The sequence below is a fragment of the Stylophora pistillata genome, chromosome 6 (genome assembly GCF_964205215.1).
Source record: "Stylophora pistillata chromosome 6, jaStyPist1.2, whole genome shotgun sequence".
NCBI lineage: Eukaryota > Metazoa > Cnidaria > Anthozoa > Scleractinia > Pocilloporidae > Stylophora > Stylophora pistillata.
Genome location: NC_142524.1, coordinates 17,052,075 through 17,075,928, shown reverse-complemented (window position 1 = coordinate 17,075,928; position 23,854 = coordinate 17,052,075). Strand labels below are relative to the sequence as shown.

Here is a 23,854-nt window from a genome sequence, read left to right as displayed (position 1 = left end):
TGACGCTGACAAACTTAATTTACATTTTGACAGCACGAAAAAATACAAACTAATAAATACAGAACTGAACTATCGAGACAAGAACTATTTACACTAATTACAATTAACAAAGACGAACGACAGAACTGATGAAAAAAAAAATAACTCTCGTGGCTACATAGGCCCCCTAATGAACCACTAAAGTCTACAGTTCATAACTTAACGTAACTATTGTCAGACGCGAGAGTAAGTTTATCCTTTTACGGTATGGATTTTCAATTCCATTGCATTCTTCTTAACAACAGGTTCAGTTTCTCTTTTTAAGCTTTGTTTTCTCCCTCTAAGAAACACAGTTTAGTCACTGGTCTTGTAAGAATTGTGGTAGCTGTTTGCACCTTGGCTGATCGGACTTTCCCGTCTTTTCCCGTGAAAACTTCGGTTACCCGGCCTAACGGCCATCTTCCTCGATAAATGTTGTCATCTGCAATTAGAACCAGGTCTCCGTTCGCTAAGCAACGGCGAGGTTTGGTCCACTTTGCTCTCTCTTGGAGGGTTGGCAAATACTCCTTCAACCAGCGCTTCCAAAACAAATTGGCCATGTACTGGACTTGACGCCAGCGTCGCTTGCTGTACATTTCTTCTTTGTTGAAGACTCCAGGAGGTAAATTTGGCTTGGCTCTTAACAAGAGCAGATGGTTTGGCGTAAGAGGCTCCAGGTCCTTCGGGTCACTACTGACTGGAGTCAAAGGTCTGCCATTTAAGATCCCTTCAACTTCACTCATCAAGGTTCGGAGCATTTCTTCAGAGACGAGTTGTTTTCCTAGCAGTGCTCTCAGGATCTTGCGCACAGATCTGATTGTACGCTCCCAGGCCCCACCCATGTGTGAGGCTGTAGGGGGATTGAATTTCCATCTAATATTCTTCTGACGAAGAAACCTGTGGATTGATTCTTGATTTAAATCATTCAATGACTCGCGTAACTCTCTTTCCCCTGCTTGGAAGTTCGTCCCATTGTCACTGTAAACGGTAACTGGACATCCTCGTAAATTAATGAATCTTCGTGTCAAGCGAATGAATCAGTGTCAAGCGAGTTCACGACCTCTATATTAACGGCTCTGACGACCAGGCAAGTAAACAAACACCCGAAACGTTTCACGTTCGAGCGACCTTGGCGTACATAAAAGGGACCAAAGTAATCCACGCTTACGTATGTGAACGGTGGATCTCCTGACATTAGTCTTTCCCTTGGCCGGTCGGCCATCAACTGCTCTCCACGAACTGCACCAAGTTTCTTACACTGGAAACAGCCACTAATCACTCGACGCACAGCTGAACGCCCCTTGATTATTCAATAGAATTGTCTTAAGCTGGACAGTACGTATTCTTGACAGAGGTGGCCAACCTTTTTGTGGTGCTGAGAAATGATCATATCCGTTACCTGATGACGATACGGCAGAATAATTGGATGTTTTGCGTCATAGTTGATTAAGGCATTTTCCAGTCTTCCTCCAACTCTTAGAATTCCAATGTCGTCCAACAATGGATGAAGTTTGCGCATGTGAGCTGGTATCTTAAGATTCTTTAACTCGGAGGTAACTCAACGTGAAGGTTTCGATGAACTGATTGTCTGTATGGCTTGAATGACTTCCGGAAATGAAAGCCTTTGTACATGCTTGATAACTTCCCGTTCTGCGTTCTGTAATTCTTCCACGGACAGGAACTGGGATCCCTCTTTCAAACTGCTTTCAGGTGTGGAGTTAATGGATCTGCTACTGTGTCTTTCGATGAGCCACGTTCTGAACCTCAATAGCCAGGCCACAGCTCTTCGTAATCTGTCCCAAGATGAGTAATACTCTATCAACCTGGAGAGAACTTCGCTTCGATGACGAGTCAACGACTGGCTGTGAGAATGAGTTTCACGCTTGATTTCTGGATCATCATCTGAAGGTCCTGATCGGTGAATTGTAGGATCACACGGCCAGAACTCTTCTTTTTTCTTCAGAAACCCGGGACCACTCAGCCATTTACTGCTTGTACTCATTTCTTCCACCGTAAGACCTCTGGATACTTCGTCTGCCGGGTTGTCTTCGGAGCTAACATATCTCCACTGATGAGGTGCTGAATTTTCATGTATAACTGACAGCCGATTTGCAACAAACGTATGGAAACGCTTTGACTGGTTTCTGATGTACTGCAACACGCAGGTGGAGTCCGACCAAAATGTCGATTGGCTAATCGGAATATCCAGCTCTTCTCTTACGGTCTGATCTAACTGAATGGCTAAGACTGCAGCTGACAGTTCTAACCTTGGCACAGTCATAGGTCTCAAGTGAGCAAGGCGAGACTTCCCCATGAGAAACGCACAATGGATTCTTTCCTCGACATCCTCCAATCTGAGATAGGAGACTGCTCCATATGCGATTTGCGACGCGTCGGCAAAGTTGTGTAACTCAGCCATCTTCAAGTCTCCAAAGCAGGTTGGCTTAACGCATCTATCTACTTTTATCCGAGAGAGACCGACCAACTGAGCCTTCCACTTCTCCCACCTTTCACCATCATTAGCGCTGATTGGATCATCCCATCCAAGTTTCTGCTTACAGAGCTCTTGTAACAATTTCTTAGCCGGGAGGATGATTGGCGCAACGAAACCAAGTGGATCATAAACGGAACTATACCGCGACGGGTGTTCGGTCTGTCTTTAAGAGCAACCTTAAATAGGAACTTGTCGCTCTCCATGTCCCAGTGGAGCCCCAACGTGCGTTGCATCGGTAGCTTGTCTTTGTCTAAGTCAAGATCTAGTACCGGTTGATCTCTCTCAGATTGAGGGACTGTACTCAGAACTTCTAAACTGTTGCACGACCACTTTGTGAGTCGAAATCCGCCTTTGGAGAGCATTTCTCGGAGCTGACACACAACTTCGATAGCATTTTCAGCTGACTTTACCGATTTTAGGCAGTCATCAACATAGAAATTCCTTCTGACAGTCTTAACTATCTCTTCTGAGAATTCACCTTTGTTGTCTTCTGCTGTCTTTCTTAGCGCGAAGCTAGAACAACTTGGAGACGAGGTCGCGCCAAACAAATGGACCTCTATACGATGATCAACTGGTTCTTGGGTCAGATCTCCATCTGGCCACCAGAGGAATCTGAATGCATCTCGGTCACCTGGCACTACTCTGACCTGATGGAACATACACTCAATATCAGCAGACAACGCGACTTGTTCTTCCCGAAATCTCATTAGCACACCAACGACAGAATTTGTCAAATCTGGTCCAGTAAGGAGCTGATCGTTTAGAGACGTTCCTTTATGTTTGGCAGCGCAATCAAAAACCACTCGAGTCTTTCCAGGTTTGTTCAGCACTGGGTGGTGGGGTAGACACCAAATCGGCTTGTTCTTTACATGAATTTCATTAAGTGGCACTCGTGAAGCGTGACCTTTGGTAAGATACTGTTCCATGGTGGTCTTGTAATTTTTCAGAAGCTCACCATCTTGCATGAACCTGCCTTTAAGCGCCAGTAACCTCTTTTCTGCCATGCAGCGATTATAAGGCAAGACTGGTGGGTAGTTTCTCCAAGGAAGCGCAATTTGGTAATGACCATGCTCAAGTTTCACAGATTGTTCCATAACTTCAAGGGCTCTCTTGTCTTCCACTGACATGCCAAGCTTGGATTGGGGAACAACTCCATAATTCTCCACTTCCCAGAACCTTTCTAGCTGGTGCATAAGACAATCATTCTTTTCTCCCACGGGCTCCGCTGATCCAACAAAATTAACGTTAAGATGGCATTCTCCGCCAACGTTCTTATGCATAGGGCCCATGAGTGTCCAGCCAAGTGGCGTGCGTATGGCGTATGGCTCTCCCTTGTCACCACGTCTCTCCTCCAACACCCAAAAGGCATCAGGGACGTTGGTGCCTATAATCAATTGAACTTCCTTCTCACTAGTACTTGGCAGCTTGATGTCTCTAAGGTGAGGCCACTGCTTTAGATCTTGTTCTGATGGAATACTGCGGCCTGAAGCATTCAATTTATCAACTGTCCAAAGTCTAACAACGTCAACTCTGTCACTTCCATCAAGTGGCTCAACAACTAGGCTTAATTCGTGACCAACTCTTGGGCTATCCTCTTTCTCTTGAGTTGTCAAATAAAACGTTTTCTGGCGTCCATGCACTCCAAGATCCATGGCTAACTTCTTGTCACACAAGGAGATGTCTGATCCACCGTCTAGAAGGGCATAGGTTTCTATGGTCTTGTTGGCGTCATCATGACTTCGCACCTTTACAGGAACTACTCTCAGGCACACCTTTCCTTCTCCTGCTGAGGTACTATTAGTCTTCACCGCCTTCAGCTTGAGTTCCTTTATCAGCCACTCTGTCGCTACCTTCCACTGCTGGTGGTGGAGATGGTGGATGAAGTAAGGTGTGATGTCTCCTCTTACATCCTGGGACTTCACAAGCACCCTTTGCTAAACATCCAACTCCTATGTGGCCATATTTAAAGCAATTGAAACAGAGCTGAGCTTTCTTCATTATCTCCAGGCGCTCTTCGAAGCTCTTGTCCTTGAAACACCTGCACCTTGCTAACGAATGATCACCACTGCACGATGGACACTTCATGAAAGAAGCTGGCTTGCAAAAAGGGGGTGGACTCTGTCTGCCACCGGATTTGGTCTCTGAGTGTTAAATGTGCTGACGCGTTCTCCAGTTAATGTAGCACTCCTCGACTTAGGTTTTCGCCTTTCATTTTCCAATCTGTCGCGCGCGATGTCCACCACACAACAGAACACGGGGTTATTTGCTACTCTGGCTTTGACTTTAACAAATTCAGCGATGTGACTGATGTTCGTTCTTTGGCCAGTTTGCTGGATTTGGTCTGCAACTTCAACAAACTTGGTGCGGAGATGATATGGTAATCTCTGAACAATTCTTCTTAGGTTGTCTGCACTGTTTATTTCATCTAGATATCCAATGGATTCTAACGTATGTTCACAGTCCTTCAATTTGTCTGCAAAGGCAAGCAATCCCGCGCGATCCCCTGGTTTCAGAGGGGTCCTTCTGTTAACCTGGTTACGTACTTTGAGGCAATTGTGAAGGGGTGACCAAAACGTTCTTGAAGCAGTTCTCTCGCTCTTTGATATCCAAGGGATGGATCCATTACTAAGCAACATTTGATGGTATCGCTTGCTGCTCCAGAAGTGTACTGAAGAAGGTACATGAGTTTCTCGCTTTCACTGGCTGCATTGTTCACGATACTGGTTTCAAATGATTTGATAAAGTTCCAGTATTCGAGAGGATCACCATCAAACACTGTCAATTTCTTTTTAGGCAACGCAAATCCTTGCTTCATAGTTAAAGCCACACTATCCATAACTCCTCCACGCAAAACAGAACCTGTCGCCTCTGGATGTGCAAAGGCGGCAGTAGGTTCGGCTGACCAACTCTTATACTCCTGCGCATTAGATTTCAGCCGCAACGGAAGGTCTTGAGAACCAATGTTGCGTTCAACACGAGAATTAGAATATTCCTGATCAGGCGCATGTGCAGCTCCTACATCAACTCCTTCACTAAACGGCTTTAGATCTTCAAAAACGTTCGGTAACTTGGCTAAATCAACTAGCTCCTCATCCTGAAGTAACTTTATTTGAAGTTCAGTTTTCCTAATTTCAAACTGCGCATCCAAAAGCTCTAACTCTAGCTTCGTTTCTTCTTCCTGACGTAGTAATTCTTGCCTTTTCTTCAGCTGGTACAACTTCAGTTGCGCTATTGCCTGATTCGCTTTAAGCTGTCTGATAGATAGTCTAGATGAATGCGAACTTTGCGAAGAATTAGCGGTACTTACACAGTCTTCAACTGGTATCTCATTTTCCTCGCGTGCTTCATCAATCTCCAGTAACTTCTGTTTAACTTCATCGACATTTTTCGGATCACTCAGCAGAACTTCCGTAGCACGGTACAACATCGTTCCTCTGAATAAACACCCTGACCTCGAATTCTTCTTTCGCACGCTTTCGAGGGCTTCTTCTGAGTGTGCTCGGCGTCTTCTTCGACCTTCAATTCCGGACAACATGTCATCCACTTCAGATCTTTGAATGCATGTAACTGACACTCCGTTACAGTTTGAAATACGTACCTTTTTTAATCTCGACGATTCACTTGTACATAACACACACAGAAAAAATGCAGAATTAACAATGCGAACTTAAACCCAACGAAACTAAAATACAACGAAAGGAATACGAGAAACTACAGGAAATTACAAACGAAAGCGTAACTACTTACAAGATCTGTACGGCACTCCGGAATAACAACGACTGAATGAAAATCACAACTACGATGTTATATAGCGGATAAAGGCTAAAACAATAGACTAAACAAGGCTACACAATACTCAAAGGCGATTACATGAAACAACGCTGACAAACTTAATTTACATTTTGACAGCACGAAAAAATACAAACTAATAAATACAGAACTGAACTATCGAGACGAGAACTATTTACACTAATTACAATTAACAAAGACGAACGACAGAACTGATGAAAAAAAAATAACTCTCGTGGCTACAAGCAGCATGGTACTGTCATAAGTTCGCTGCAAAACATGGTTTCGGAAAAGCGAACAAGCAAAGGATGGAACGAGTGTTGGCGGGAAACTAGAACTATTAACCAGTCTTCCTTGGCGTTGCGTTCCAATTTTTTTGTTTGCGTTTTCTTTTTGTTTTTGTTTGCGTTGCATATTTTATTTGCTGCAGTATTTTTTTGTTCGCGTTGCATTTTTTATTTGCTGCAGTACTTTTTTTCTTTGCGTTTTGATTTTTTATTTGCTGCAGTATATTTTTTAGTTGCTGCAGTTTATTCTTTATTTGCTGCATTATATTTTTTATTTGCTACAGTATATTTTTTGTTTGCGTTGAGCCTTCTGGGCCACCGTACTTTAGTCTTGCTCATAATGGATTTTAATGAGGAGTTTTCGTTCAACATTGGAAGTGTTTTCCTGACCAACTGAAATACTTGCGGATTGTTGGGATTGTAAGTTGTTACCAGACAAAGGAGGTTATTTTCGGTACTTTGTTCTCTCACACTTCTTAACTCTTTCGTTGTCTGGGTGAGGGCCTTGTTTACACCGTAATCAATGACTTCAGCTGGATATTGTTTCCTCAGCAGGGTTTTTTTGAGGTCGTGGAGGCGCCGTTTCCTTCTGTCCTGGTCCTCAATAATCAGTCATGCATATCCTCCGAGCCAGTTTGTATGGTATGTTATTTTTAGTGTCTTGGATGGCTGGATGTATACGGGAGGTATTGGAATGATACGTATGATGCACGATCCTCGCAGTAGAGAGCGCAATTTATGCAATAGCGAAAATCAGACCTGAAAAAAAAAATCAGGCCTGTACGGGATTCGAACCACTGACCTCCGCGATACTAGTGCAGCGCTCTACCAATTGAGCTAACAAGCCAATTGGGAGCAGGCCGTTAAGTTGATTCGTAATAAACCCGTGATGATAAATCAGATACAATGAATATATGAAGTTCATATATTTTGAACTGCGGTATTAGATGCGTATGATGCACGATCCTCGCAGTAGAGAGCGCTATTTATGCAATAGCGAAAATCAGACCTGAAAATAAAATCAGGCCTGTACGGGATTCGAACCACTGACCTCCGCGATACTAGTGCAGCGCTCTACCAATTGAGCTAACAAGCCAGCTGGGAGCAGGCCGTTAAGTTGATTAGTAATAAACCCGTGATGATAAATCAGATACAATGAATATATGAAGTTCATATATTTTGAACTGCGGTATTAGATGCGTATGATGCACGATCCTCGCAGTAGAGAGCGCAATTTATGCAATAGCGAAAATCAGACCTGAAAATAAAATCAGGCCTGTACGGGATTCGAACCACTGACCTCTGCGATACTAGTGCAGCGCTCCACCAATTGAGCTAACAAGCCAACTGGGAGCAGGCCGTTAAGTTGATTAGTAATAAACCCGTGATGATAAATCAGATACAATGAATATATGAAGTTCATATATTTTGAACTGCGGTATTAGTTACCTATGATGCACGATCCTCGCGGTAGGGGATCTCTACTGCTCTCTACTGCGAGGATCGTGCATCATACGTATCTAATACCGCAGTTCAAAATTTATGAACTTCATATATTCATTGTATCTGTGTTGGAATGAATCCGTCGGCTTATAATAAATAACGGTTGTTAGGTGAGTATTGTCTTTTCTTATCATCACGTCAAGGAACGGGAGTTCTTTGCAACTAGTTTCAGCAGTAAGTTGAATGCTGTCATCTAGGCTGTTTAAAAGTTCATGAAGCTCCTTTAATTTTTTCTCACCGTAAGGCCAGTTTATATAACAGTCATCCAAGAATCTTCTCCAGTTTGTGTAAACATAATGGCCTATTTCTTCTCCCATTTTGTCAGAGACCTGGCTTTATAATTCGTTCTCCAAATACCCATTCTCCAAATGCTGAATGACTCAGGAACATGTCAGGAAATTTCTGCTAACAAGGACAAAAATGTTATGAAACTTATAAGGGAGTTAGCAGGTAATAACAACCTAACGGAGAAAGAGGTGAACTACCTCTGCCACTTTGATTTTAAAACTAGTGGTTTCTACGGCCTTCCAAAGATACATAAAGGCGAGATCATTTTCCAGGAAGCATAAGTCCAAAAGAACCATACATCAGAGTTCTTAGGCCGGCAGATCTCAAATTCAGGCCCATATTAGCTGGTCCTAGATGTCCAACGAGTAGACTCAGTAACTTTGTAGACATCCTTATCAAGCCGTTTACTTCACATGTAAATGAAACATTTCGGATAAAACATTCGATGAACTGCACGTCAACAAACTTGATTTAAGTACTAACATGTGCAGGATGTGGACATAATTATATAGGAGAAACGGGTGATGTCCTGAGAAATAGAGTGACAGTCCACAAACAACAAAGTAGAGACCCGCACATACGTAAACACATTGATGAATGTGCTGCGGGATTGACCCTTCAGTTCACTATCTTTCCGTTTTACAAGATTCTCGGCCCTTCTGAGGTCATGAGAAAGAACAAAGAAAGACTTTTTATTTCTAAATATAAACGCGTTCTCGATGATTTTAAATTACGCTAACTGCTCGCACGTGCTTCGAATTACAATGACCATTGTAATTACAATTAGATCTGTGACGTAATAAGTCAATAAACACACTTTGCTATGCCTGAAGAGCCGCAACAGTAGTGAAACGCGTAGCTCAAAAGCAAAGAGAAAGAAAAAGAGGACTTTCGTTTTCATTTATTTCAGTATATATATATATATATATATATATATATATATATAAATAGAATAAATGTTTGAAAAGAAAATTTTCCCTGAGCGGGATTTGAACCCACGTCCCCCTGTACCAGTCAGGTGTGATGACCACTACACTATCAGGACAACCATGCTGGCAACACGGCAATCGAAGGTGTGATTTACGTGATCGGAGACGTGGTCTCCCGGGAAACTTAATTTTCAAGGTGACCGGGTAGGGGAAGCCTATAACCTGGTACAGGGGGGGACGTGGGTTCAAATCCCGCTCAGGGAAAATTTTCTTTTCAAACATTTATTCTACTTAAGTATGATTACTTGGGGTGTACAGGGTTAGGGTTTCCCTCGTATACAGAATATATATATATATATATATATATATATATAGCTCTTTGTATATATATATATATATATATATATATGACATATATAAACAAAAACAGTAATTACCACGCGAAAAATTATTATGATAATTTTATCACGCCCTATATAAATCTATTTAAGGAATTTGTAAGTCATTGTATTACAACTGATGAAGGTCTCGGACCGAAAGGTTTTTATTAAACTTTCTTAGATTTTTTATTTGAGTATATGTCTTTCTTAGCCCGAAGTTGTCCGTCCTCGTGTACTACAATATTTCTCCTATATATATATATATACTTTTTTTCCACCTGACGAGAGAGGACTTTTAACCCTTTCGAAACAGATCTGTAGTACCAAGTTTTAATTTTTATTTTCCTAAATAATCGTTTATATATACTTTTGTATATATTGCTCTTTGTATATATATATATAAAAGTAATGAATTTAAAATGTCTGTCTGCCGTTAGATAGCTCTGGCTCGGCTTTGCCTTTTGGCTACCTCGCGATTGAGCACTTTACACTAGGGTTGCCATGCACTTAGCCTTCGAGCGAAGCTCATTACCTTAGTTGGGATTTGAGCACTCTCGCATGGCAAGATGCCTGTACTTGGTTCCACAAGTGTAGCGCCCAGGCAATGGTTTATTGCAGAGCTTGGCTGATGAGACCCACATAGGTCGAAACAGTGTGCGCCCTGTCTGCAGTTAAAAAAAAATATATATATATATAGTAGTAACTGAAAAGGAAGACTTCATCTGCTATAAAAGTGCTTGATCGCTTGACCAGAGCAGTGAATAAAGATGAGTTTCTGGAGTCGGACTAGTTCAAAAACATTTAATTGCTACTCGGAGTTTCATGCTTCTAACGAAGCAATCATCAGGCAACTGGCAACAATAACGGTTACATGTTAAGAGATACAAATTTGAAAAATGGCGTGTCAAGATGCGTCCGCGCGCCGAAAGTTCTTAACGGTCGAGTGAATCTAAATTATGTAAAGGTGTTCCTTAACAAGAATTTCTTAGAGTGTCTACATGTCGATGCCATTTCGTTCCTTCGATTGAGTGACCATACTTCTGGTTTACAAATTATAAAATATTTCTCCCACAGGCAAAGATTGCATTTTTTGTTGACATTTGAATACGACTTAGCTTGTTTTACTTTCCTCCACCTAATTTGATAGTCGATTTTCCGTTCTTTTAGACTCCATATGTGCTTGCTGAGTTCGGTTGCATTTTTGTAGCACTCGTTCCTGAAAGAACATGTATGGTTTCTGTGGAGTTGTGACCTCCGCTTGACATATGATGTTACGGATGTTACAATTTCTCTCAAGTGGACAGTTATCCTTGTTGCGGCAATTGCAGTTGATTTCGACCTCACCTGATTGTTTTGATGATTTGCTAATTTGGGCTTTGTTTTGATTGGAGCTAATGCTTTTTACGTTGGTCATACGGCTGTAGCTCAGTTTTAGAGTGTTCCGGTTAAAGATTTTGTGCAGCGGGTTGGATTTAGGGAAATGCTGATCAATTAGTTTGAGGAAGCATTTACCGATTTTTGTTTCAACATTTTGGCTGTATGGCGGATTATACCACAGGATGTTCCTTTGACGGTTCTTGCTCTTTCGCGACGCATCAGGGGTTGGTGTTTTAAATGACAGGTTGAATTTATAGCCACTTTTATTAAGCGCGTCTTGGTCAAAGCAATCCTTGTCCGATGAAATTTCCGAAAGTCGCTTATTGATGGTTGCGGGAATGTTTCTTAGAATAGAAGGTGGATGGTTAGAATGCTTGTGTATGTAGAGCGGTGTGTTTCCTCTGAGTAGCAATTAAATGTTTTTGAACTAGTCCGACTCCAGAAACTCATCTTTATATATATATATACATTAGTTGAAGAATTAAAGAGGACGCATCGATTCTCTGTTACTCTGAGTTTCGCGCCGAAGCGCTCGTCAGACAGAATTTTATTCAATAAAGAACGTACCTCCTTATCTAGTAGTTAATTGATTCGCTGGTGCGATGAAATAAATAAATAAATGAATATTCTCTGGGGCTATTGTTGGCGGCTCGTGAAATTTGATAAGTAAAATTTATTCTCGTGTTGGCATTTAGAAATAAGTTCTGTTCTTTTGTTTAATAACGACGGCTTCTTAGCTCTAATTAGATAAAGTTTCTCTGTGAGGCACAAGTGGTACCGCTTGCTTTTGTTGTTGTAGGCCAGGGCGGTCGCTAGAATAATTGTGAAGTTGGTGTTGCTGTCTTTGAGTGTCCAGATATATTTTGATAGTTCCGTGCTGTTTGAATAGTTTCAGTTTCGAAAAGAGAGTTTGTGCTGCATGTAGTGTTGTTTAAAAGTTCCTTCCGCTAGTCCAATGTAATTATCCCGGTTGTGTCATTTTCGGTTGTTACGTTGGCGTTGTAGACGACGCTTGAAGTGAGGCAGTTGTTTTTTCGAGGGCAGTTGTTTTTTTTCCTGCAGTTACAGTTGTTTTCTGTAGGGGGTGTCTTGCTTGTCTCGAGGATTTTCCTGTTGTTTTTCTTAATTATGGTTTGCAGGTTGTCAGTGCAGCTATAGCTAACTTTTGTTGAAAATCTTGTTGTACCGGTGACTTTTTGGAAAATGCTTGCTGACGAGGTTCAGAAATTCTCTGCCGATGTTTGTTTGCACGTTCATGCTGTAGGGCGGGTTAAACCAAATTATGTTTCTTTGTCTGCTCTTGCGGTTGTGAGTTTCAGGTTTCTTGCGTTCGGTGTAGGTTAGTTTTTCGCCGTGTCCGCTTTGTTTGAGTGCACTTTCGTAGTGTGGCTTGGTTTTGTTGAAGAGTTCTTTGCTTGAGGAGATGTCGGAGATTCGTCGGCCGATTGCTGCAGGTATGTGTTTTATTATTGTTGGCGGGTGGTTGGAATTGGTGTTGATGTGAAGGGTTTCGTTGTTGGGCTTTCTGTGTATCCACACAGAAAGCCCAACAACGAAACCCTTTCGGAAGTGGCTTCCGTCCGCGAGGTTTAGGGTGATGTCGAGGAATTTCGAAGTTGCAGATTTTGAGGTCTGTGCTTATGGAGATGTTCAGGCTTTGTTTCTTAAATTCTCGTGTGATGTCCTTTTTGGTCCGTTCTGATTGTGGTCCGCTTTTGTTTCTTAGAAGCACCAGCCCGTCGTCCCTGTAGATTCCAACGTTGTTCTTGCCGTATTTCTCGCCGAGGTTGTTCAGGAGGAAAAGTCCAATAAGCTCGCAAACTTTCGCTCTGTGGAAGCTGCTCATAGTAACGTCGAACATGTGGTAACAAATGTAGTAACAGTTGTTACTACATTTAATCCTAACTTGCCCGACGTAGACAACATAATCAGAAAGCATTTGTTTATTCTGCAATCTAACCCCAAATTGAAAGAACTTTTTCCTCGAAGTTCTATCATACCATCTTTTCGTCGATCGAAAAATCTCAAAGAATTGTTAGCACCATCTCGTTTTAAAACTGCCAGCGAGAGACAACCATTCCTCATAACAATGGCTGCTTGAAATGCGATAGGAAAAGATGCGACCTCTGTCAGAATTTCTTTGTTGAATCTAAATCATTTTCCAGCTTTCAGACGGGCAAAAATTATGCCATTCACTCTAGACTTTCCTATGGCTCTAAAAATGATTTACTTGGCTTCCTGTAAGAAATGTCGCCTGCAATACGTGAGATCTACTACTACCGACTTAAAAGTGAGATTTCAAAATCACAAATCTGCTATGCTCACAAAAAAAAAAGAACTTGTGAAGTAGCGATACACTTTAACAGTACCCCACATACCCTGGACGATTTTTCGTTCCAATGCATTAATCAGGTACAGGCCCCTAGTAGCTCTGTAGAGATCGATAGGCTTTTAATCACAAAAGAGGCTTATTGGAGTGCTCAGTTGTTCTCTTTGGCACCCCATGGTTTGAATAAAAGAAAGGAATTTCATTCGAAAAATAGAATTTGCTATAATTAATTTTCCATTTTATATTAGACGCTACTAATTGATAGTTCAAAGGCCCTTTTCTTGGATTTTGTCGACCCTTTAGATTGGATTGGACTCAGAGGCCCTGCCAAGGGATCTTATTATGATTAGTATCATTTAAGGGTCCCTCCAGGGATTTTGTTGCTAATTTGCCCTTTCGGGCTCCAAAGGCCTTGTTTTGGGATTTTGTTACAGTTTACAGTTGTAGTTAAAAGTGGGCCTTCCCTTTTTTAATGCTTGCCGCATTGCTTCTTTGCAATTGATTACGCCACTCTTATTAACATATTTAGTATTCTTCTCTTAGTTTTTAGGGTTTGTTTCTTGTATTTTGTCCATTGCTTTCTTTATAATTAGGTTTTTTGTTATCTTTTTATTAGCACCAGTTCATTAGTCGTTATCTGTAATTACGTAATCATTAGCACTTCGATTCTATTTAATGCTCTTTTTTTATTTCAAAAGTTGTAATTAACTGAAGAAGGTCTCTGACCGAAACGTTTTTTATTAAAATTTTTTTTATTTTTTACGTCAGAAGTTGTCCATCCTCGCAATTTTTAAACTTTCTACGTTCGTGTTTGCTGTGAGGTTGGACTGCGAATCTTTATTGATCCTCCCGGCGCGGTGCACCTTTCTTGGCCTGAGAGTTCCACTAACGACTTACTATATATATATATTTAACAATTATTCCATGAGCGCTCGTTGGATATCAGATGATATATAGCCAACGAGGTGCGTAGCGCCGAGTTGGCTATAATCATCTCATATCCAACAAGCGCGAGTGGAATAATTGTTTTATTAAAAATGGTGAATTGAATTATTAAATTTTATTAAATTTTTTAGTTCCCTTTTAATTTTAACCTGAAGCGTACGCTTACCATATTTGTAGATTATGGTATATTGGCTCATATACCATAATGGCTAAGCCAATGAAAAGTCTTGAATTGCATTATCCAATGATTCAGTTTTTAACATATATATATATATATAACTGCAGACAGTGCACACTGTTTCGACCTATGTGGGTCTCATCAGTGCAGTGCAGACACTGGGCCAAGCTCTGGAATAAACCATTGCCTGGGCGCTACACTTGTGGGACCAAGTGCAGACACGTTGCCATGCGAGAGTGCTCAAATCACAACTAAGGTGATGAGCTTCGCTCATCATATATATATATATATAAGCGAAATAGGCAACGTAGGATCCATGACAGTGCTCGACAATAAAGGAGCGATTACAGTAGCAAATGGACTACTCAAGTGACGCACATATGGATTTTAATACAGCCTGTTTGTAGACCAACAAAAGTTGATCCACTCTTTGATGCCTCTTTGATCTGAATACCAAATTAAGATCAAAGAGGCATTGCATATTAAGTGGGAAAAACCTATCCTTAATCAGCAATTGAAACATCTAGAATTGTCTCTTTCCTTTTAATAATGTTGTTCCTTGGTCTTTTAATTTATTTTTATTATTATTACATTTATTTGTATATTTTTTATTTATCTATTTATTTTTTGATCTAGTCAAGCGCGCGCTATTTACATCTTTCGCGTTTTTAACATTCAAATGTAACGTAAGCACTGACACGTATTTTGTAACGAACCCTAATTTAAATTCAAATGTACAACAGTTAAATGCTCATTTGCAACTGAAGATGACATGAGAATGTCGAAACATGTCTTGTAAATTTAAACTCAAATTTGTTGTTTCTTTTTTGAGAGTTATAAATATATATATAACTAACTGCAGACAGTTTTTTTTTAAGTTTTGAAAAGGATTTATTTTCAATAAATCACTTTGCCTCCACTATACAATCAACGTCACTACATGACAGCAACTTGACTAAAGACGAACAACACGCACTGATCATGAAACGACTGAGAAACGACGTGAACATAGTCATACTACCAGCCGACAAAGGACGAGTTACTGTTGTTATGGACAAAACTGACTATCACGACAAAATGGACGCACTAGTTAACGACAAACGAACCTACGAAGAACTCAAACGTGACCCAACTCCTGCACTTCATCGTAAACTCAACAGTAAACTACTGACACTCAAGAAAACGAACGCCTTTGACACCCAACGGTCCTATCGACTGAGGTGCTCGGTACCACAGCCACCGAAACTCTACGGTTTGCCGAAACTACACGAACCTGGTTTCCCTATGCGACCTATTGTTTCTTTCTGTGGCTCTCCCACATACCAACTACCTGACGACAATACTACAACCGCTAACCGAAAAATCAAGACATAAACTACAATCCACCGAAGACTTCATTAACGCTACCAAGACTGTTCAGATACCCTACGACTACAAACTAGTGTCATTTGATGTGAAATCACTGTTCACAAGTATTCCACTTCAATTGGCATTACAATGCACTGAGACTGCAATCCGACAATCTACCGCCACCGACAGACGACATCATGGACTTGCTAAACATTTGCCTAACGTCTACTTACTTTCAGTACAACGGTAAACACTACAAACAGTTACACGGCACTGCCATGGGGTCTCCAGTTTCTGTTGTTATAGCAGAAATTGTGATGCAGAACATCGAGGAACGCGCCCTTTCGACTTGCCGACAAACGATACCGCGTTGGTTACGTTACGTTGACGACACATTCACCGCCGTTCGACACGACGAAATTGACGCATTCCACCACCACCTTAATGAACAAAACACTGACATACAGTTTACCAGAGAAGTCGAAGAAAATGGCAAACTTCCTTTTCTAGAATGCCTGGTAAGCCACAACGACAACTCATTACGGACGACAGTTTACAAGAAACTGACACACACCAACAGATTACTAGACGAGTCATACTACAACCCTACATCACACAAAGCCACAACTATCAGAACTCTAACACGACGCGCACAACTAGTATGCGGCTCGACAGACAGCTTATCTGACGAGAACAAATACCTTCACCGTGTTTTTACGAAGAGCAACTACAACAACGACTTCATCCGACGAAACACTCACCGACCCACTACCACTACCGAAACAAACGACACCGCAACCCCTACGACTACAGTAACCGTACCGTACATAAAAGGCATGTCTGAAAACATCTCGCGCATCTTACTACCCTTCAATATCCGCGTCGCCCACAAATCCATCACCACACTACGTCAGTTACTAACCAACGTTAAAGACGAAAACGAACCGAGGAACAGACAGGGAACGATTTATAAGATCAACTGTTCCGACTGCCAAGCCTCCTACATCGGTGAGACTGGCAGAAACCTCACAACAAGACTGACTGAACACAGACGGGCGACGAGGAAAGGTGATGTCAGTAATCACATTGCTGAATACCATTGACTGGGACTCTGCGCAATGCCTAACCTACAGCACTGACTATTTTCAACGACTGACTCTGGAAAGCTGGTTTACTAACTTAGAACAGACTCCCCTAAACAGATGTCAACAACTACCCGCTCCATACAAACGACTCATTCGCGACATAAACATCACAAACGACCGAAAAAGAACGACCTAACTTTACCGACAGATCGAAACAGACCAATCACGACCGACTTACGTCACTTGAGTCTTACAGCCAATAACATCACGGCAAAACCAACCGATCATTTCACACGAACTGGAATAAGAACATTCTACTGACAACAATCATTCACTTGACTCTGATGATGACTTCCGCACAGGTTGTCGAAACGTCAGTCACTACCACCGACAACAGTCCTTCTCAGGACTACACTCACCCGGACGATCAGACTACACCTTCACATGTTACCCCCGGGTTCAATCCATTTACTGCAATAAATCACTAGTTACATAATAAAAGTGCAGACAGCGCAGGGGCTTGGCCCCAACTAAATACTAGTGCGCAAAAGTATTCAAAGTCCGAAGATGAAGTTAGCGGCTTATTAACATCCTGTAGGGCGTAGTTTTCTGAACCAATTTGCAGAAAGTTCAATCGTAAAAACCTTTTTTGGCAATCTCAGATTTGAAAGTCACAACGATTTCCCCATTTAGCTTTCGCTGAAGGCACTGTATTTCGCTAAAGTCCATGTCCGGGGCCGTAAAGGCGTCAAAAACAGATCCAGCAGTCGCTGTTTTATCCGGTGTGAAGAGAGCGGTTCTAGGCTGCTGCGGCATATTGTTTTCGGCAGACGTAAGAAACCGCTCGTTTAGAACATTATTTCCGTTAACATTATTTCCATTGCCATAATTTCCAGGGGTACGTGTGGCTCTCGGCGCGTACGATTCGCCATTGACAACTGACGAGTCTTCAATAATTCCATCAGCGACTAAAGCTTCAACTAAACCATCGGTATTCATTGCAGAATCCGTAAATCACACGTAAAAGCAAAAGCAGAAAGGCCCAGAGGCCAAACTAACCTTCAATCAACAGTAAATGAGAGAAAAAAATTTTGACTAGTCGAGGAGCACAAAATGACACGTCCCATCTAGCAAAACGGTAGAAAAGCGGTTTTTTTTAAGTTCAAAAGGATTTATTTCCAATAAATCACTACTGAATTACAGAATAAAAGTGCAGACAGCACATGGGTTTGGCCCTAACTAAATACTAGTACAAAGTCTGAAGATAAAGTTTATGTATCTAAAGGGAGGCGTAATTTAAGCTAGAATAATTCTTAGCTACAAGTAAAGATAATTCTAAGTTGAACTAATAAAAAAAGGCATAAGTTGCTAAGAATAATGATACAACTAAAGATAGTCTTATATTAATACTCCTAAGATAGTTTTAAGTTACAAATAAATGTAATTCAAATAAGGCTAACATTGATCTAACTAAGGAAATATATAACTAGGGATAATTTAAAGAAACCTAAAAGGAACTACTATTAAACAATTAATCTATTTATTAATATAGTTACTAAATCAACTATTAATTATTTACACGAGAATTTTAATAGTAGTATTACCTACTTGACACAATGCTGGAGCTTCCCACAAATTTTTAAAGTCAGATAAACAGGCACAAATTCAAAGTGGTAACCCTCATTTTCCTTTCCATTGCGAAAAGTAGCATTATTACGAAACTTCCAAATTCCGTACAAGATCGTTTTGATAAGAAAACGGGCCAGTCGTACATTTTTTGGGCTGGCTGGAGCCCACTAAAAGAAGAAAACAGAAGTACAAGAGGGGAAGAAATTACCAAGGAAAGAGGAGATCACAGGAGAGAAATACGACCACACTTTTTTAGCACGGGAACAATTAAGAAAACAGTTATCAATTGCTTCTATTCGAGAGCAGTAGGCACAATTATCAGAATCAATATAGCCCCAATGTTTTAGGGAATCGCGGACTTTAATGGCCCGAAGGACAATTGACCACAACACATCATTCATGGAGTTTTCAGAAAAGTCATCTCGAACCAATTTCTAGAGATTGTCAAGTTTGAAATAGATAGGAAGAAAGGGGGACCAAAAACGGTCAAGAATCGGGGAAGCAGAATTTTCTCTTAACAGGGCCTGATAGCATTTCTTACAGGTAAAATCAAAGTCTTGCCACTCTTTGCGGGACACAATCTCGCGAAGAGTGATAAGCGCCGAAAAACATTTCTCGTAATACGGTGTGGAGTCATGCGAACTCGGAGTGGAATTGTCGCGAAGAGAATGCCACTCCGGCCGAAAAGAAGCAAGCCTAAATCCTACTAAGTATTTGGTTAGGTAAAAGGACTTTGATTCGGGGTTAAAGAGATTAGACACTAGAGAGGCTAGCTTTAAGAGTCCCCCTTGATTTGGAAATTGAAAATTCCAAGGCCACCTTTGTTAAAAGGCTGGTGGCAGGTCATTCGACTTACTGTGTCAATACGAGAGCCCCAAACAAAAGGCCAAATTAGCGAATTTACTTTACAAATAACCCCTCGAGGGACGCACAGAACCGAGGACAGATAGAGCAGTTTACTGATTCCTAAGACATTGACCAAAAGAGACTTGCCAACGAGCGAGAGAGAACGAGATTTGCCGAGATTGAGATGTTTTTCCAACTTCTCAAGTTTTGGTTGTCAATTATCCACTTCAATACCATTGCCGAAAACAACTCCTAAGATTTTTATTTTGGTCAACCACCTGAGGCCATATGGTTGATCGCTCCGTGTACGCCACGCGCCCAACCACATGGCCTCCGTTTTGGCGACATTTAGGCGCGCTCCAGATCCGCGTTCATAAATATTAATGGTATCAAAGAGAGATGTCAACGAACGAGTAGATTTAACAATCATGAGGTCGTATACCCCAACTTTATATCTTATTCCACGTGCGCCGGGTGAGAGAAAGCCTTCTATGGCGCGATTGTTTCGGATTTTTAAAATTCTGCGGCTCAGCGGAAAGCCGACCCAATATCGCGCAAAAAAGACCCATTTGGCCGCGTAAGTCGCGTCACCCACCGGGGGAATCCACCGGAGTTTAAGGGCTCGCGATTTTTCCAGGGGATGTACAACGGACAAACCTCCTTGTTGCCATGGTAATCGACAGACCTCGCGTTTAACAAGTTCTGTTTTTCCGTTCCACAGGAACTCCCAAATGGCCTTGGTGATGCGGGTGTGAACCCAGTCAGGCATTTTGACCACTGTCGCAGTGTACCAAAGTCTCGAAGCTCCAAGCGTGTTAATGAGCATAGATTTTCCTTTTAGGGACAGGGTCCTAGTGCGCCAGAGGTTAAGACGGTTTTCGAGTTTTTTAACCCGAGTCTCCCAGTTAGCCTGTTCTGTGTTAACGTTACCCAAGTAGACCCCGAGGATTTTAAGCTTATCGGCTACCCATGTGATATTAACGGGGCCTGTGGTTCTTCCGGCCTGGGAGCCTATCCATAAGCCCTCGGTCTTCTTGGGATTAAGGCGTGAGCCGGAGCCTCGCTCGAAGGTGTTAATTAGGTTAAAAGCGCGGGTTATAGAAAATTCGTTAGCCAGTATTAGTGTTGTGTCATCAGCGTACTGAGACACTTTGCAGGTTTTAGTAGTGGAGCCCGGAATGGGGATGCCTTCTATTTTGGGATCGCGGCGGACTGCCTGCCCCAGGGTTTCCACGATGAGGCAGTATAACAGTGGGGATGGCGGGCAACCTTGTCTAACCCCCCGCTGGAGGGGGAAGGACGAGGAAAGCCAGCCGTTGTTAATCACCCGTGAGGTAATGTCCGTGTAAATCACCTGCACCCAACGGCGAAAGTCAGGCCCGAAGTTAAAGCGCTCGAGAACGCGTTGCAGGAATTTGTGATTTACGCGAACGAAAGCCTTCTCCTGGTCGAGGCTGATAAATCGGGTAAATCGCTCCCGGCGATTTACCCGATTCCATTTGTGAAAGCGCAGCGTGACACTCGTCAAGGGTCAGCTGTCCTTCGCAGAGTTTTTGTTCTTCGGATGACAAAGTGGAATCTAATTGTTCCAGGAGCCAGTCTTGACTCGCTGGGTCGACGGGTTCCTCAGTGTAGAGTTCCTTATAGAAGGCTCTGCATTCTCCGAGAATGCCCCGGGAGTTCTTAACCGTGGTTTGGGGGGTCACGCACGATTCGTGAATTGCGTTACGTGACTGGCGGGATTTTTCGAGCTAGAAAAAATACCGCGTCGGTTTCTCTCCCAGCTCGGTCCATTCCTCTTTGCTGCGAAGAATACACCCTGAGATGGCTTCGTCATCCAGAGCTCTCAAGCGATCATTGATCTCGAGCAGTTTCTGACAGTGAGCGGCATTGTTCGAGTCTGCCTGTGACTACAAGTCACGAAATTCCCGATCAAGAGCGGCTCGCTTGCGCCTGCGAGTGTTAGCGGCGGTCGCGCTATGAGATATGGCAATCTCTTTCAGTTGTAGTTTGCCCGCATCCCACCAAACCCGGGGGTCGGTGAAGAGGGGCTTTTGAGATTGCCAGTGAGGCCAAAAAGTTTCCACTTCGGCGCAGAACTCGTCTGATTTTAGTAGCCGCGTGTTAAATTTCCAAATGCCTCGGCCTCGGGGATTTGAATTCCCTAATTGTACGTTAATTAACACTTGGTGGTGGTCTGAGTACGGGAAAATGTTGCTTTTGTGAGCACGCACTACTGATCTCCACGCGCGAGGAGTATAGAACCGATCTAACCGACAACCGACCGAATGTGGGCCGTTAAACCAGGTAAATAAACGACTAGTGGGGTTTTTGGCGCGAAAGACATCCTCGAGGGCAAGTTGGTCCGTCAATGCATGCAAATCTGGAATTCCCCTATCCCCCAAGCTGTCATCGCCTCCCCATTTATCCAACCGGATGTCTGGAACACAATTGAAATCGCCTGCGATAATTATTTCTGTATTGTGCATGACGTAACGCCACAAATTCGCGAAGAACGTGACGCATTCAGAAGGTTGATTTGGAGCGTAAATATTGAGAACTTGAAAAGAACGGGTGTCTTTTGTTGGGAAATTTCAAAATTCTGTGGCTGTGGCAGTCATGCTAGTACACAGCATTTTTACAGTTTGACTTTTTTTTCGGCATGGCAACTTGGCATCGGTAACCAGTTACCAAGATTTCTTCCTATCTTTCCTTCCTTTGGTATTGCCACTCTGACATGAAATGGATCTCTCTATTCTAATAGTGTTACTATTGTAACCAAACTGATGAAGAACTGAAACCTGTAACAAAATGTTGATTATTAATATGGATGATTTAATAATATAACCACAAATGATTTGGAATAATTTGAGTAAGGAGATATTTTTCATAGATTATCATTTAAAAAAAAAATCCAACTGCCTGTGCACTGTTCCTGTCAGCAACATTTTATTATTTCTAAACCTATCAACAAATAAAAAGCATCAATAATAATTGGAAATAGCTTTCTTTTAACATGTTGGACTGAAAATAACGGGACACTTACATATTTCAATATCCTCGGGTTTGAAGTGTTTCTCGCAAGCGTGTACTTTGTCGTTTTTTATATGCTCCCTGAAATCCTGGTCGATTTTGTGTGCTTTAGTACTGCTCCGAGCCAGTCGTGGCGCCACTTTCGATGAGCCTCGTCTTTCGCGACAGGCAGCTTAAAAATTCCTATTCCCTTCGATCGTCTGCACGATCCGCAGCCAAGGACGGAGCAGTTGACCCCTGGCATCACTTATGAATCCTCTTAAGATAATATTTCAGTTAGATTATTTCTAGATCCGTAAAAAAAGAATAAACTCGAAGCAAGGCTACTCGCTGGTCGCCATCTTCATATCTTGTGCACCTTCGCGGTCACGTGACATGCCAGAAACCAACAGAAAGAGTTCCATCGTTTGACACTGATGCCAGTAAACATGTGTGGTAGACAGCGTATAATTCCCTTCCTTCTCCTCCAAGTAAAAGTCTTTGTGCCCACAAGCTTCCTTGATTGTCGCATTTCGATGTGTGTAGGGGCACTTACACTCAATCCCCGAGTCGTCTCCCACAAGTCCATCAGGGGAAGCACCCAGAACTCCCGACTCGTGTAGCCAAAGGCCGGTCTGTACAGGTGTAAAGTTTGTGATGTGGGTGAAGGATTTCAGGGCCTCAGTCTCATTGTCCTGTCCCCATGCAATTGCTTTAACTCCACTCAAGTTGTATTCCCCAAGTAGTCGCTTGATAAGAGACGGTGTAACTCTTTTTGCCTGGAGGACGGAGCCAAAATTACTTGCAGTCAGGCGGCCTCTACGAGCTTGGTGCCATGCAGGGCTGTTTCGCTGGCCAGCCGTGAGGGTGCTCACAACATTTATGGTTCTCTCCTCTACTTTTGCATTCTCAATCAAGTACTCTAATTGTTTTTCCTTCGTAGATGCCATAAGGAAACCTTCTGAGTAAATGATATCCTCAATCGTCTTGATCGGGAGAGGGGTAGCAAGTTGTGGTTCGGGACTCAAGATCCAGCAGGTCCCTGTAAATTTGCCAGAGCGCTTTAGTTCGCTGTACAGCCACATCCGATCTTCTCGGCTAGGATCGCGCGCCAAAGGGCTGTAATCCTTCTTCTTCGGTGGCGCTGGAAACATCTGGCTTGCAGACTGTACGCTTTCTGCCTTTCGCTTTCGTTTCCATTGGCATTCCAGGTCCGTCCTGCTAAGGTTATGGATGCCATAAATAAATATGGCTGCCGCGTGACTGCACTTGAACTTGCCGCGAGGACACTCGCATTCTGTGTTTTTTATTTCAAGGTTTTCATCGAGATAAATCTGATAAAAAGATAATTCGAAATAGACACAAAAGTTGCAATATATATTCCGCAATATAAACATTAAATTGGAGGTGAAATC

The 23,854-nt window shown here is 42.2% G+C and overlaps 4 protein-coding genes and 1 pseudogene across 4 annotated transcripts in view; all 5 read right to left on the bottom strand.

The window, feature by feature from the left end:
* Positions 1–299: 299 nt before the first annotated feature.
* Positions 300–1,537, bottom strand: LOC148728563 (uncharacterized). Its single transcript, XM_088724983.1, has 3 exons — positions 1,418–1,537; positions 1,212–1,318; positions 300–1,035 (listed from the first exon to the last, which is right to left on the bottom strand). The coding sequence occupies exons 1-3, from the start codon at positions 1,535–1,537 to the stop codon at positions 300–302; spliced, it is 963 nt and encodes a 320-aa protein (XP_088581109.1).
* Positions 1,538–1,576: 39 nt separating this feature from the next.
* LOC148728562 (uncharacterized) lies at positions 1,577–2,437 on the bottom strand. The gene has a single exon (XM_088724982.1). The coding sequence runs from the start codon at positions 2,435–2,437 to the stop codon at positions 1,577–1,579; it is 861 nt and encodes a 286-aa protein (XP_088581108.1).
* A 44-nt stretch (positions 2,438–2,481) lies between these two features.
* Positions 2,482–4,164, bottom strand: LOC148728561 (uncharacterized). Its single transcript, XM_088724981.1, has one exon. The coding sequence runs from the start codon at positions 4,162–4,164 to the stop codon at positions 2,482–2,484; it is 1,683 nt and encodes a 560-aa protein (XP_088581107.1).
* A 103-nt stretch (positions 4,165–4,267) lies between these two features.
* LOC148728560 (uncharacterized) lies at positions 4,268–6,047 on the bottom strand (annotated as a pseudogene).
* A 15,234-nt stretch (positions 6,048–21,281) lies between these two features.
* LOC148728559 (uncharacterized) overlaps positions 21,282–23,854 on the bottom strand; it is a 2,885-nt gene continuing 312 nt past the window's right edge. Inside the window, exons 2-3 of the mRNA XM_088725737.1 lie at positions 22,474–23,773; positions 21,282–22,228 (exon numbers count right to left, since the gene is read on the bottom strand). Of these exons, the coding sequence (XP_088581863.1) occupies positions 22,784–23,773 (990 nt within the window). The 3' untranslated portion in view covers positions 21,282–22,228; positions 22,474–22,783. The remainder of the gene's footprint in view (positions 22,229–22,473; positions 23,774–23,854) is intronic.